Source organism: Neofelis nebulosa, chromosome 14 (genome assembly GCF_028018385.1).
Source record: "Neofelis nebulosa isolate mNeoNeb1 chromosome 14, mNeoNeb1.pri, whole genome shotgun sequence".
NCBI lineage: Eukaryota > Metazoa > Chordata > Mammalia > Carnivora > Felidae > Neofelis > Neofelis nebulosa.
Window position 1 is genome coordinate 80,082,341 of NC_080795.1, and position 15,232 is coordinate 80,097,572.

The 15,232-nt window shown below is 53.7% G+C and overlaps 1 protein-coding gene across 6 annotated transcripts in view; it reads right to left on the bottom strand.

Moving 5' to 3' along the window:
• The window catches only part of TRAPPC9 (trafficking protein particle complex subunit 9), a 572,152-nt gene that overhangs the window by 408,654 nt on the left and 148,266 nt on the right, over positions 1-15,232 (bottom strand). For 5 of the 6 annotated variants that reach the window (XM_058699183.1, XM_058699185.1, XM_058699184.1 and 2 more), the window contains one exon: positions 1,309-1,461. The exons of the other annotated variant lie outside the window; for it this stretch is intronic. In XM_058699183.1, coding sequence (XP_058555166.1) covers positions 1,309-1,461 — 153 coding nt within the window. The remainder of the gene's footprint in view (positions 1-1,308; positions 1,462-15,232) is intronic. 6 annotated transcript variants of the gene reach the window in all.

Sequence of the window (15,232 nt, forward strand, 5' to 3'; positions counted from 1 at the left end):
CTGACCCTCTGGGCAACAACAGGCCGCAAAAGGGTTACGAGGACACACTCTGGAGCCAGCTGACGGGGTTCACAGCCTAGCCCTGTCACTTCCTAGCTGTGTGACCTTTGAAGACTTAGTCAACTTCTCTGGGCCTTAAGGTCCTCACTTGTAAAATGGAGGCATTAAGAGCGCCTATTTCAGACGGCTGCTGTGAGAATTAAGTGGTCGATTTGTGTAAACCTCTTAGCTCTTAGTTGCTATCACCCTCATTGTTCTCCGGGCAACCGACCATTACCCATTCTGCGGCCCGAGAGCCTACTCCAGTGCTGTTTCATAATCAGAGACAGTTAGGTGTCGCATCACGCTCTAAATGAGTGATGGGGGACAGAGTACAACGACAGCCGCTGAGCCCTGACCACGCTCCCGGTGAAGTGCAAATGCTCCCACCGACCCTAGAGACGGTCACTTACACTAGAAGACTCAGGCACAGACAAGCCAGAGTCACTCGCCCAAAGCAACACGGGAAGCTCTAGTGACAGAACCCGCCGTCTCAAACAATACCCTTCAACTGAATGTCTGTGGCCCCCAAAATTCAAGTGCTGAAGCCCTGACCCCACACGTGACTGTGTTTGGGGATACGGACTGTGAGGAGGCGATAAAGGTTAAGTGAGGCCACGAGGGTGAAACCATAACCCAACAGGGCTGGTGTCCTTGTAAGAAGAGGAGGGGACACCGTGCCGGCACCCTGACGCCCAGCCTGCAGAATTGCGGGAAATCGATTTCTGTCCTACGGAGACACTGTCTGTGGTATCTCGTTACAGCAGCCTGAGCTAACGAACACGCACCACGATGCCTCCAAACGAACGTATGAACGCATACGTTCATTCACAACTGGACACGATGAATCTAGGAAATCCGACTCCTCACCAGCTAGTCCTAACGCTACAACAAGTATTAATGCCCATTTTCTCCAGACACCGCCTCCTTACAGAAATCACCAGACTCTGACAGAGAACTTTATCGTCACAGATAATTAGATCACGGCAGTTATACTTGAAAAAAATAAAGTAGCTCCGCCACTCTGAGATGACCTCCTGGCAAATGAGCACAAAACGGTAAAGACTGGGAAATTAAGAAATGATTTAACTAAAAAGTACCCTTATGACTTTCAAATCTATACAGTAACTCAGCGGGCCAACTAAATGCCAGGAAAAGTCACGAGCAGCTCGAGCTAATGAATGGCAAGCAGGTTACGGCGGGTAAGCAGCAAGCCCGAGGGGCCACGACGTTCTGGTTAAAACTGGGGGGCTGGTGGGGGGGGCTCACCGTCACTGAGGTCTTGGAGGAGATTCTCCTGGCATGAGAAATCCAGTTTCACCTTGATGTTGATGACGAGAGTGGCCACCTTCCCAGGTTGCAGAGGAAACTGGGCAAGGGTTTCTTCCAGGTTCCAGCTCAAGAAGTCACCATACAGTTTTTCTACAATGACAATGGCAGTGGTGGTGATGACGGTGTCACTGAGGCAACATGAGACTTCCCAATCCCCCCAGAAAATTCTGATCCATTCCCAAAGGCAAAGGAGAAGGCAAACCACTTAAAATGTGACAGATCAAAGTACTAAGAAAACTCCAGACCCGTGGGTGTTGCAAGGCAATCACCTGTGTCCGCGAGCGAGGCACAAAGAGGCACAGGGCGCTGAGCTCAGGGCCAGCTCACCTCCGCCCCTGCCGCGCAGCCTCCTCTCTCTGACCACATCAGGGCACCCCTGCTCTCGTACGTGGAATCAGAGCTTACCTGAGCTTCCCCACAACAAGGACGATCCAGGTTGTATCACCTTATGGAGAAGCATCCATGTTGAGTGGGAGAAGCACAGTCAGTAGGAGAGCCTCGCAGGAAACAAGAGGTCAGAGTCGGACATACGGGCCTGGGTGCCAAGCCCGGCACAGGCCTGCAGAGGGGCCTCTCACTCTCCTGCGGACCTGAGGCCCAGGTCACGTGGCCTCAGGTCCAATGCCTCCGTCTCTGACTAACTGGAACAGATAGAGGGCAATGACTCCATCAAGCCAAGGTGTCCTCGCGTGGACAAGGGGGGTGACAACTCCCACATCGCAGGGCTGCTCTGGAGATCAAGCAGAGCAGTGTGTGTGAAGCACTATAAACGTTGGGGCTACAATGCACGGAGGGGGAGGAAGGGAGACAGGAAGGAGGCGGGGGGGGGGGGGGGGGCAGGGGACGTTAGTGCCATTTGGAAGCAGCCGTGTCACTTCGCGGCTCCCACGCCTGCCAGACGACCCCTGCTTCAGGCCTAAAATCAAGGCCCAAAGTCACACGCTACCTCGGCATCTGGTGGAAATGGGAGGGGAGGGGCTTGGACCGGCCTCACCAGCAGCTGCCCCCACACCCCGCGTCCCACCGCCCTGCTATGTGGCGGGTTTCAGCTCCCTCCAGCACATGGCCTTACTCAAACAGGTCAACGATATCCCCCACAGGCTCCAACGGCGCCCGCCCCCTTGTGACCACAGAGCCCATCTCCCACAGCCCCACGTGGCCCCACGTGCTCACGCTATCCCCTCATCCAGGCTGTATGTGTGACTAGAAAATGCCATTACGTCTGCCCCGTCCCAGGTGTCATGTGCTCGGCCGTCCCCATAACACTAGGGCAGGAACCTCTCCTCACCGACCAGGTGATGGGAGATCATTAAAACAGGCCCCTCCTCTGTCCACCAGGAAGGCCCTGCTAGGGTTGTCACCTCAGGGCCCAGCCCCCTGGCTCTGCTCCTGTCCCTCCTCCCACAGACCCTGCAGTCCCAGAGGCAGAAGCGACTTGCTGCCCTTCCCACTTCTGGGCCACCTTCCCGTCTCCCCTTCTAGAAACCACTTATTGGTGAGAAATGTCCTGTCAGAATAAGGCAGCCAGGACTTACAGAGATTAGGTAACGTGTCCCTGGTTGAAACCCAGAGCGTCCAAATGGTTCCAGAGCCATCATATCCATTCACTTCCTGCATGGAGGCACCTCAAGGCACAAACATAAGGTTCTGCTCTTAGGACCCAGAAGTCACCCAAACAGGAAGTGAGTAGAAGACGGGGAGCCTGACTGAGACCCACAATGAAGAAAACAGACATGCAGGGCTCGCTGACTGCAGAGCCCAAGGCCAACCCAGGCTGCGAACACAGGTCACCTGGTGCCCTCGGTCAAGGCCCGCCCCCCCCCCCCGCCCCCCAGCGAGTCGGCCACACTCTGGCCACATCGCACCTCCCAGACCACATTTATTCCCAGCGGACCCTCGGAGGCGGACACTAACAAAGAGGAGCAGGTCGGGTGGTGTCCACGCAAGGCGCTCAGAGGCCGCATCCGCTTGTCGACGCAGCACTCACTCACGCCTCGGGGGTGTCAGACGCTCCACACACAGGTTACGTCTCCATGCCCACCACAGCCATCCTCCCCGCTGCAAACCAAGGCAGGCGTGCTTGGTCAAGGTCACTCGGCTAGTGAGAGCAAGGCCTGGCACACGACAGGTGGTCAGTGCACGAGCTGCACAGCGGCCACTTCCGCGGGCTCACAGGGCTTTCCGAGGCCCCGTCCGAACGACCGCGTTCGTTCAGAAGGACAGAGGAAGGGTAGGAGGGACAAGGGCTCTCGGGTCGTAAGACCAACCACAACATGGGGCAGAGTCCCCACAGGCAGGGCACTGGGGGACGTGCCCACACGCCACAGATACGACCCCCGGAGAGACTGCTCTGCAGACACGGCTTGGGAGGCGGGGAGAGGTCAGGCAGGTTAAAAAGAGGGTGGGATGGGGCGTCTGGGCGGCTCAGTCGCTGGAGCACCCAACTCTTGATTTCAGCTCAGGTCACGAACCCAGGGTCACACTGAGCATGGAGCCTGCTTAACATTTTCTCTCTCTGCCCCTCCCCTAATGGCGTGTACTCAGGCGCTCGCTTACTCCCTCTCTCTCTATCTCTCCCCCCACCCAAAAAAATAAAAATTTTTAAAAAAAGAAAAAAGACAGAGCGGGAACCCGTGTGGCTGGCCCAGGCTCGTCACGTATGTGCCGGCACAGCCCTGCGTGTGTAGGACATCCAGCGGCCCTGCCGTGTCTCCCTGCACGGCCACCCGCACAACAGACCCTCCGTGTTTGCTGGTCACTCCTCTGCCTGTGGCCGCGGGGCGGCAGCCGCCTCTGGGAAATACCGATGGAGTTTCCCCAGCTGACCTGGCCCCTGGTCTGAACGGCAGCCCCAGAACTCACGCCGGGTGTGCTCCCTGAGCACGCCAGCACCCAACTGCAGAGAAGTTGCTGCCTCTGCTCCCAAACCAGTAAAAGGACCCAAATGCTCTCAACGACCTAGTAACTCACATTCTATAAATACGAGTTTGCCTGATTACTATACTCTACGGCTCTACCTTCCAACCCAGTAAACTATTTCGGAACAGAAGGGGCATCATAATGCCGGGCTACGTGCAGCCAGGACAGAAGCTCACGTGGGCTGTACGTGCCGGAAGGCCAGGTCCCAAAGCCCCAGGGGTACCGAAGTGCACGCTGACTTCTCTAAACGGCCAAGCAGGACTGACCAACCTTAGTGTGAAACGCCACTACGAGCCAACATACTGAGGCCCTGCAAAGGCCGCACCGCCCGAAGGTCCCTTCGGGCCCAAGGTTTCCCAGGCACGGGCAGGAACTGGGCGAGGGCTCTGCGGCACACTCCAGCTGACCCAGAGTATGAGGCCCCGAAGGCACGGACGTGCCCTGGCAGGAGCGGCCTGGCCTCACCCCCTAAGCCCTAGGTACACATCCACACACACACTGCTCCTCCCCCGAGATCTCCTGAAATCTCATTCGTCCCTCACAACCGGACTCAAAGGCTCCCTTCCTGCAATACTTTCCCATCCCACTCGGCTCCTCTGGGTTCCGAGTGCCCACCTCTGTTAGATCACCCCCTGCATCAAGCAGCTCACTCTTCCACCAACCAGTCAACAACTGGAAGACGGGCCAGACCTTGCCTTGAGGCTCTCCGCTCCCTTGAGAAGCAGGGCACCATGCTGGTTAAGAATGCCAGGGTCAACTCCCGCTTCAACTCCTGGCTCTAGCTGCGTATCCTTGGGTAAGCCACCAAACTTCCACATGCCTCAGTGTGCTTGTCTATAAAATGGGTTGTCATGGAGAAGAAATGAGCTAATGAAAGTAAAGCAACGAGAACAAGGTCTGCCTTAAACACAGCCCTCCATGTTAGCTAGTCCCGCTGGACCACCCCAGCGCCCCTCCGCGGAGCTGTGCGTGGAGTTTCCGGCCCTGTGCTTGGCACTCAGCAAGAGCACAGCGGTGTCAGGTGCCATCAACATCCTTCCCACTCAGGAGGAACAGCGCCGGGCAGGCGGGGGGGCACTCAGGAAGCGTTCGATGTGAAACGGACAAATGTATTCCAAGACGTTTCAGATTCAGACTTAAAACAGACGGGAAGAAAGCGACACGAGACAAGCAGATTACAGGAGCGAATGTATGCTTTGATTTCCCTGCATAAAAATGTTCACATGGAAAAAAAGAAGAAAGCAAACCTGTAAGCTAATGTTGGTGCTCTCTGAGTACTGGGACGACTTTTCAAGCTTTTCATTTCCTGGACTTTCTACAATGAAGTAATATATTACACTTTCACAAACAGACACACACGCGGATGCACATGTTAACAACGGACTCTTGTGTCTAAATCCGCCCCAGCCCGTGCCGCTCCGGTGTCATGTGGGGAGAAGCCCTGTGAATCTGGCCTGTGAGTCCACGCTGAGGACCGAGGCCCAGCCGAGAGCGAGGTGGGGCTCTGAGCCAACCAGGCGGCTTTCTGCAGTGCCCTCTATCAGGGCCAGACAGTAATGTGAATTGATGACAAGGACAGCAATCACCTGGAGCACGTGTGTCACTGAGTCCCCAGACTCAACTCTGCCAGCTGGATAAACTTCTCTGGAGCAGGGGTTTAAGTCTGCTGCAGCTGTGCAGGCTGGCAGGCAGCCAAGTGCCCAAAAAGAACTTGAGGGGCTCAGGAGAAGCTGGTCCAAACTAATTCGGTAAGCTCGGCCTGTCCTTTCCACTCCCCACGCCAACTTGCTCTGCAGGGCAGACGGGAAAGCCTGGGAACAAGACAAATTTCTACCCTAGAATTCCTTTTTAATAATAGTAATTGACATAACCATCTATTAAGTACTATCTTCTAACTTCAGACCATAGCTATGTTGTTCCCATGTTATCAGACAGGCAACTGCAACTCAGAGAGCTTAAGCGACTTACCCACTGTCACACAGCTCTTTTAGAGGTCAAAGAACCAAGAGTCGGGGCCAGGACCAGCAAACAGCAGGCTCTTCCCACTATACGTTCTGCCTCTCACTGCTTTTCTGGAACATTAACCCACCCAGCTTCACAACCAGAGTGCAGAGTATGTACAACGAAAGCATCACTACAGTGATGGGATAGAGGACCTTGAAAAGAGATGGCAGAAAATAGAATGTAACAGGTCGTGTGCGTCGGGACCAGCACTGCCCCCTGACAGCTGTCCTCTGTCATCCCAAGATGCCTCTTCAGCAGGGGAGAGAACACCAGAGTCGGCATGAAGACACCATGAGGCCCCTTGGCCTCGGCACACAGGCGGCCTGGATGATTTATGTGAAAGTCTGGGAACCGCAGAGCGCCCTCTGTTAATGTTTGCTTCTCACATCCTACCCTGCCCACTTCATTCCTCCAGGGAACACTCACCACACGGCCACTGACTGTCCCCAGGGCAGCCACGGTGCTGGGTTCAGGGGGAAGGAGGTGAGAAGTGGTCCCTGCCTGTAAAGGGACACATGCCAATCTCTGACTATAGGAAGGAACAAGTGTGGGGGGCAGAGGAGAAACCCCCAGGAGCTCAGAGCAGATGACAGAAGAGATTCTTCTCAATCTGAAAATTTCTTAAAAGTTTATAATACCATCACCCACAGACCAGATTCAAAACTGCTCCATCAATGCACTGCCCAAATTGGGGCCACAAAAAACTGAACAGCATCCACTGTCCCGGTAGCGTGAACTGGAAAGGGGGCCTGCTGAGGTCCCAGATTTGTGCAAAAGAATGGATTCTCTCAGCCAGCAGTCCAGTCTAGCGGGAATTTGTAACCAGGGTGGGAGGGCGGAAACTAAACTAAACCCGGTATCTACAGCACCCTTCTTGGCTGTTCAGATGACTTTTCATTTCTCGACGTGTTTCAACTGAGAGATCAACTCTGCCCAAATGAGCTGTGAGATATCCTCGGGGCTCCCCATGGTCTTGGCTGCAGTACACGGAAGGCTGGAAGTGTCACAGACCCGGAGGCAGTGGTTTGTCACAGAGACGCGAAATTAGAGGAGCAGCATCGACTGTGATCCCACCTGGGCTGGGGGGCGCCCACAGACACAACCCAGGACGACACCAGACACCTACTGCATGCTAGGTGCTGTCCCCTGAACAGCCCCGCCAGGTGGCTGACGTTTAAGGACAGCTTCCGCAAGGCAGGCGCCAGGCCAAGCTGTCACTGAACCCACACCACGACCCTCGGAACATGTCCTGCTACCGTCCCCTTGCAGACAAGCTGCTCAAGGCCATACGGGTGGGCATGGCCAGGAGTCCACCACCCGTCATACGCCGACCTATTCAGTCCTGATGGCAGACTCATGAAAGAGTGCTGACTTCCGTGTTCAAAACGTACTTTTGGGGCACCTAGTCTCAGTCAGTTAAGTGTCTGACTTCGGCTCAGGTCAGGATCTCACGGATTTGTGAGTTCAAGCCCCGCGTCGGGTTCTGTGCTGACAGCTCAGAGCCTGGAGCCTCCTTTGGATTCTGTGTCTCCGTCTCCCTCTGCCCCTCCCTGGCTCATGCTCTTTCTCTCTCAAAATAAAACCAAATTTTTTAAAAAATTTTTGAGGGGCGCCTGGGTGGCTCAGTCAGTTAAGCATCAGACTTTCAGCTCAGGTCACGATCTCATGGTTTGTGAGTTTGAGCCCCACGTCAGGCTCTGTGCTGACAGCTCAGAGCCTGGAGCCTTTTTCAGATTCTGTATCTCTGTCTCTCTCTGCCCCTCCCCTACTCACTCACGCATGCTCTCGCTCCCTCTCTCTCTCTCTCTCTCTCTCTCTCAAAAATAAATAATCATTAAAAAAATATATATGTACTCTCTTCCTGGTTTCAACTGTGTGCACCAGCACTGCTTGGTGTCTGCACTTCCTGGGGGAGCCTGAGCCCCGCTGAAGCGGGCAGCAGAGTGCCTGGTCACTATGGGCTGTCAGCGTGAAATACCACTGGCCCCCAACAACCAGTCGGGAACGTGATGTTCTGAAGTTCCTGAAGTGCAGGGCCAGACACTCACTTCCTCTTCCTTCCCCGTCCTGCTTGTGTACTTCCTGCCTGTGCTCCCAGGGGCCGAACACACCAGGCCCCGCAGGAGTGATCAGAGGCACTCCGCTAGATCTCCCGATGAATTCTGCACACTTCTCCATCGGGACCCTACAACTGTGCAAAAGGCCGACCCGTACGGGAATGCCACCGCAATCGTGCACGCGAGGGGACACGGAGCCGAACGAGCGCTAGACATTCGTGAACCTCAGTGTCTTCCTGGGAGGAGCACCGGTCAGCCCACTCACTGCGGCTACTCAAAGGTAGCAGCAATAATACAAGGTGCGTGTTGGAATCCAATTCCGCTCAGCGAACACGCCTGACGCCCCACACGGAACCGTGAGCTCCTTCAGGACGGGGTGCATGTTTTATTCTTGGGCCCGGAGTGGTGAGTGTATATAGACGTGATATAAATGTCTGATTGTTGAGTAACACAAAGCCAAGTGAAGTGAGTGTCATTGTAACCGCGTGTAAGCAAGACGACGTAAAGGAGGAGCAGCATAATTCCATCGGAGGGATCGGGAAAGCTTTCGGGAGGTGGCGTGGGGGCTGGTGTGTGGACGATGGATGGGATGTGAGATGCACACAGGACCCCTGAGAGTCAGCAAAGCTCTGGAAACATCCAAGTGGAAGCACACTCTGCAATGCAGAGGACGGGGACTCGGGGCTGACTCCTGGGTGTTCCAGTGCCCGACACAACAGCCACCAGTAGCAGGTGCCCGGTAAGGCTTGTTGAAGACTTGAGCAAAAGGACAGACAACCGGTCGACACGAGGACAAATGAGCGAGCAGAGGATCAACGGTGGGAAAGAAAACGGAAAGGGGACCTTCCCGCCGCCTCGTGGCCCACAGCGCACATGCCACAGTCCAGGTTCCCCCCCACCTCAGCCCCAGGAGGGTGGGGGTGGGGGTGGGGGGGGTCACTGCTGTCCTGATCCCCAAGCACAGGGCCGGAAACAAGCTGGGTATGACACAAGTGTGTGTGCAAAAAGGAAAGGCGGCGGGCAGCAAGACAGATGGTGAGTTTCTCTGAATGCCGGGCTAAGAAACAGAGCCTACGACAGCTCCGTAAAAAAGATGTTCAGTAAAAGTGAGACAAGAACAGACACCTTTACAGGTAACACCACAGGTGGCATGAAGACAATGACGACAGCCGTCGGGAAGAGCTACTGAGTGCCGGCCCCTCGTGATGTGAGGCGCACATGTGCCAACACCCGGAGGGACAGCATAGTCCTCTACCCAGTAGGCGGGTCAGACCGTCACGGAACTGCGCACCGCAGCCCAGGCCATTGCTCCGGGAAGGGGCAGAGCCAGAATGGAACCCGAGTGCATCCAGTGCAACAACCGTAACGGCAATCGTACTGGCTAAGTCTACACTGACGAGAGCCGGATCCGGGGGGCTCCTCACCGGCCTCCCAACCCACTGCCGGCCACAGCAGCCTGTTCCCGGCTCCCTTCCACCTGCGTCCACACCCAGGTACGCAAGTGGGGCTTGGCACGACCACGGAAGGAGGCATCGAGAAACCTAGTCCTTTCTCCCATTCCCGAGACACGCCAGGCTTTCACAACGCAGGAAGTGAGAAACCACTTCTCCAAGATTTCTTTTTAAAACTTTGCCCTGTGTTTCCATGTTTAAAAATAAACATAGTATAACATAAGCAACTCGGAAACAGGCCAGGCCAAAAAGTCATAGACCCTGGCGGGGAGGGTAACTCTTACCGTAACTTTGCATGGCACGCCACCTCATCACAGAACCCCTCGGGTCCTGAGAAGTGCACGGCAACAGGTTCCCATCTGTGACTGAGAAGAGAGGAGCCAGCGACCCCTCACTCCAGAGCCGCCCCTGCTTCTCTCCCCTGTCTGGCTTCGTTCCCCGCGTGACAGCACTTACGCGGACCCCACTAGGCGGTTTCCAGTCCTGAGTTACTACAGTTTTAAGGCAGGAACGCGCTCGTCCATCTTTTGTTACATCTCACCATTTCAGGAAAAATCTGAGAACAAGGAGAAAGCAAAGATGGCTTCTGAAAGCCACGAGGTCAGCCCAGGCAACTGAAACAAAGGCGTCCGTCCTCCCTGAGTGGGGCCTGAGTTTGCTTATTTAGAGTCGAACTTAACAACTCTGACGCCCTGGTTTCCCAGGCCCTGGCGGACAGACGTGGAAAATGGGAAGCAGGAAGCCGATTCATTCCCCACTTCCAGGGAAGGGAACCCAGTAGTTTCTCAGCACCTGCCACCTGCCAGGCGCCGTGCTCAGTGCGCCAGAGGGTTCACTGCGTGTTCCTGAATCGCCACCCAGGAGGGAGCCCGGCACCCGGGGACAGCCCAGGCTGGAACGCTCACGCTTGCTCAGGACTCGTCCTGCAGCTCATAACTAATGGATCGGGGGCCGGAAGCCCAATCCGTCGGACACCAAGACCCACCCTTCCCTCCCCGAGGCCGAGGAGAGGCCATGCTACACAGCCTACTGTGACAGAGCCCAGGGGCCACAGCAAGAAGGAAGGGGAAGGAAAGTTCGCAGGAACCGGAGGCTAAACACACGGGCCAACAGCAGCGTGGCTCCGGACAGATCGGACACCTGCCGCCCGGGTCTGTGCCCCCACCCACAAAGGCGGCGGGTAAGGAAAGAACGTTGCAAGTCGTACTCAGAATTGAGTTCCGAAGCGCGGGGAATACGGAACAACAGCTCTGAGCGCCCTGCTGGTTTCTCTTTAGTCCCACGGCTTAGGAGTGACATATTCAAACAGCAGGCAAACCCGCTCACCCAGCACAGCTAATTCGCCCTCCGCTGACAAACAACCACCGCGTTTGTATCTGAATAGCGACTCCGAGGAAGTTCAACTACGTCAACTACAACAGCCGTGGTATCGAAGCAGCCCCGTGTGCGTGGACAGCGGAACGAAGAGAGGAGATGCAGTACCCTACGATGGGGTCCCACTCCCCCGAAGAAAGATGAGATCCTGTCGTCCACGACAACGCGCACGGCCTAGAGGGCGTCATGCCCAGTGAGGTAAGTCAGAAAAAGACAAGTATCCTATGATTTCACTCGTATGTGGACTCTATAAAACAGGACAAATGAATAAAGAAAACAAAACAGAAAAACGCTCACAAACACACAGAACCAACTGGCAGTGGCCAGAGGAGGGGGTGGGGCGATGGGCAAAATAGGTGAGGGGGTGAGGAGGTACCAACTTCCAGTTGTGGAATAAATGAGTCACAGGGATGTGACGTACAGCCGAGGGAGTAGTCAATAACGCGGCCACAGCTCTGCATGGGGACAGGTTGTAACCGGACCTACGACGATCATTTCATGATGTATGAAAACATCAAAGCCCTATGTTATTAGACGCCTGAAACTAACATAATACAGTAGGTCATTTACAACTCAATAAAAAATATTCTCAAGTTTGACCCAAAAAAAACTCCCATGTGACGATACGCTGCAAGGAATAACCAGATAAACATAAATCAGGAGCATAGCTTCTGTCCCTAATTTTTCCCCCTGTGGAATTTAGTTTCAGAAATAACAGTCATTATTCTAATGCTAGAGTCGAGTTTCACGCAGTCCAGTGAAACTGGCTATTTCACATTGACAGTAATGCAGAAATTGCTACTGCTGAGGCCCATTCACGTTTGCTTCCAGCTGCAGACAAGACCACACTCTTCAGGAGAACAGGAAGCAGCAGAGGCTCTTCCACCAAAACACTTACGAGTTTTTAGTCACAGCAACATGGAGTCATCGCTTTCTGTCAAAGAAATGATGCTAGAAGAAGAAAGACATCAAGGGGTGTGTGTGTGTATTTATGTATGTGTATGCATATGTTTGGGTTTGTACACACAAACGTATCTAGGAAGATTGTTAAAAGGCAAATACAACCAGGGCGCCTGGGTGGCTCAGTCGGCTAACTGACCTCAGCGCAGGTCATGATCTCACGGTTTGTGGGCTCAAGCCCCACATCGGGCTCTGTGCTGACAACTCAGAGCCCGGAGCCTGCTTTGGATTCTGTGTCTCCCCCTCTCTCTGCCTTTCTTCCATTCAAAAGTATCTCTGTCTCTCAAAAATAGGCATTAAGAAAAAAAAAAAAAAAAGAGGCAAATACAATCAATTCTTTTTAATTTGGGCTTAATTATAACAAAATCCATGGTTATTTAAGTACAGGCAGAAGTGTTCACCTTTAACAACCTACACATAAAGACTTGCTTGCAAACGTGTTATAATTAAAATTTACATGACACTGGCAGGTAACCCTTGTCTGCTGGCGCTGGGTTATAACTGCTCATCTCCACGTCAGGCACTTCCGATCGTGGGACACACTCACCCCGTGAGGGCCGAAACTATAGTTTAGACTCCTGAGGGGACCCAAAAGGTCTGTGTGACTCCTAATATCATGGACCCTAAATGCAAAAGGATTTTAAAGACAGGTTTGTAGATTAGGGATTAAAACAAGACAGGAAAGCAAGGAAGATGGAGGAGGAAAAAAACAATTCTTCTTTACCTGAAGCAAAGGGGGTTTGTCCAGAGGGGAGAGAGGACGTGTCCAAGTTGTCAGGGCCCCTGACACGACTCTGGGTGCTTTAAGGGCGTCAGGAACAGGAGGAAAGAGAACATGGGGCCTGCACGGCCTCCGCACACAGGACACACTGAGAACGATCAGTATTCTTGGAGCAAGCACGAGGCAGACACTTTTGTGCTCAGAACCGTCCTAGGACCTCTCCGTGTCCTGCACGAACATTTCAGCCTCGTGACAGCCCGGCACAGCGGTGCTGACCCCGCTCTTATTGAGTGCCTGCCATGTGACGAGCATCGCTCTTAGTTCTTGGGCACTGGGACGCGGCAGTGAGAGAACAGGCCAGCCAGACCTCTTACGTGTGTCGTGATCGTTGAGGAAGGAAACACTGCCCGAGGACCACGCACCTGGCAGGTGGTAGGCGCTACAGCGTAAGAGTCCGGGTTACCATTGAGGTACACGGCAGCCAGCGGCAGCACAAAGAAAGTGGTATGGAGCCCAGAGAAGGAAGCATCAATTCCATGTGGAAGATTCCCACGGAGGAGACGCTTACGTTTACGAGGCCCTTAAAGAGGCTGAGCCCAGGGGGCTGAAATGTCACCCAGACTGTCGCCCGGACTCTGCTGCCTGCCCCACTCAATGCCTCAGGTCCCCAGTTTAAGACACTTTCCCTCTTCTCCGGTATATGAGATCATCTATTAACACAGAAAGCTTTTTGGAACCGCGGAAAGGAAGTGACCAAAATTATTCCCTCTTATATTTTAGAAGCAGATTGTTTGTTTTTATGAGTTTAATTCCAGAGGTGAATGTACTGTAACTGGGAATGAGAATTTTAAGAGACCGAAGCTTTCCTTCCTCACGTGTAAACGTGCTGTTGGGAAATAGGCCTGCCACGCTCTATACTGTGGCTCCGAGGCTCCCAGTCTCGTGATGAAGGGTAAAGGTCCCAGAGCTGAGAGGGAGGGACCTGCAGTCCTCGTGACCTGTCCTGTGGCCTCAGACAGATCATTTAACCTCTGGCGCCTTCGCTATCCCCATCCATGCAGTAGGGGTAATGACACTGTCCTATGACCCTAGAGCTGAGAGTCGGGGAGGGGCTGCATGGGAAAGTGACACGGCAAGAAGGACAGGGAGGTGTGGGCACGGTGGCCACGGGAACTCAGTTTGGGAACTGGGGTGAGGGGTGATTGGTGGAACATGGGATGTGCCCACCTCCACGGGCTTCACCTTGGAATTCTGTCCAATCCCCATGACTGTTTCCAACTGTCTGCATCACTATCGGTAAATACTGAGAGCCCACCCGATAAATATGCCCACTCTGGGGTGAGCCAAGATTGGCTGGAAAGGGAGCGACGGGACCTTCTGCACAATAAAAATATTCTAAGATAGATCTTGGTAAGAGCTTGGGCTGGACACGTGTGTTTGTCCAAACTCATCAATCATAATTTAAGACGTGTACATTTCACTGGGGCACCTCACTGAGTGGCTCAGTCAGTTAAGCATCTGACTTCAGCTCAGGTCATGATCTCACGTTCATGAGTTTGAGCCCCGCATCGGGCTCTGGGCTGACAGCTCCGAGCCTGGAGCCTGCTTCGGATTCTGTGTCTCCCTCCCCGGCCCTCCCCCGCTCAACACTCGCTCTTGTGCTCTCTCTCTCTCTCTCTCTCTCTCTCAAAAATAATAAAAAAAAAAAAACATATTTACACATTTCACTGCATATACATTTTACCAAAAAAAAGTAAACTTTGAACTCTAATTAGTGATGTGCATCCTGAAGTATTAATGGGTAAAATGCACTGCAATCTGTGACTTACTCTGAACCACCCGAAAGAATAAGATGGGTTAATGGATATGGATAGGAGGCTGGGTAGATACGTGATCAATCAAATGTAGGAAAACGTTAATTACAGAACCTGGATGGTGGTACAGTGTCTGCTCTAAAATTCTCTCAGCTCCTCTGTGTGTCTGCACCTTCTCATAATAAAACACTGGGGGGTGGGGGCATAGCTGACACAAAGAGTAAGTTCCACAGGAGCTCAAAAGCAGAAGAACACCAAAGGGCAGGGTAGCCCAGACAGGGGGACAAAAGCTGGACTGCAGAAAGGCAGTGCTCGGCTAAGAAGCAGCTGAAGGTCTCCACAGGAGGAGAAGGATCCAAGCAAAGGAGGAGAGGCTGGAACTCACATGAAGCTGTGTATCTAAGGCGACCCACACAACTCATTAGAAACATCAAAGTGATGCACGCACATCTATCCCCCCCCCCATCACCCAGCAAGCGAGACAGGCACACTCCTATCAGTCTTGTTCTGTAAATGAGAAAGCCCTTTCCGTCCACAACCCCTCAGCACTAAGCACCTACT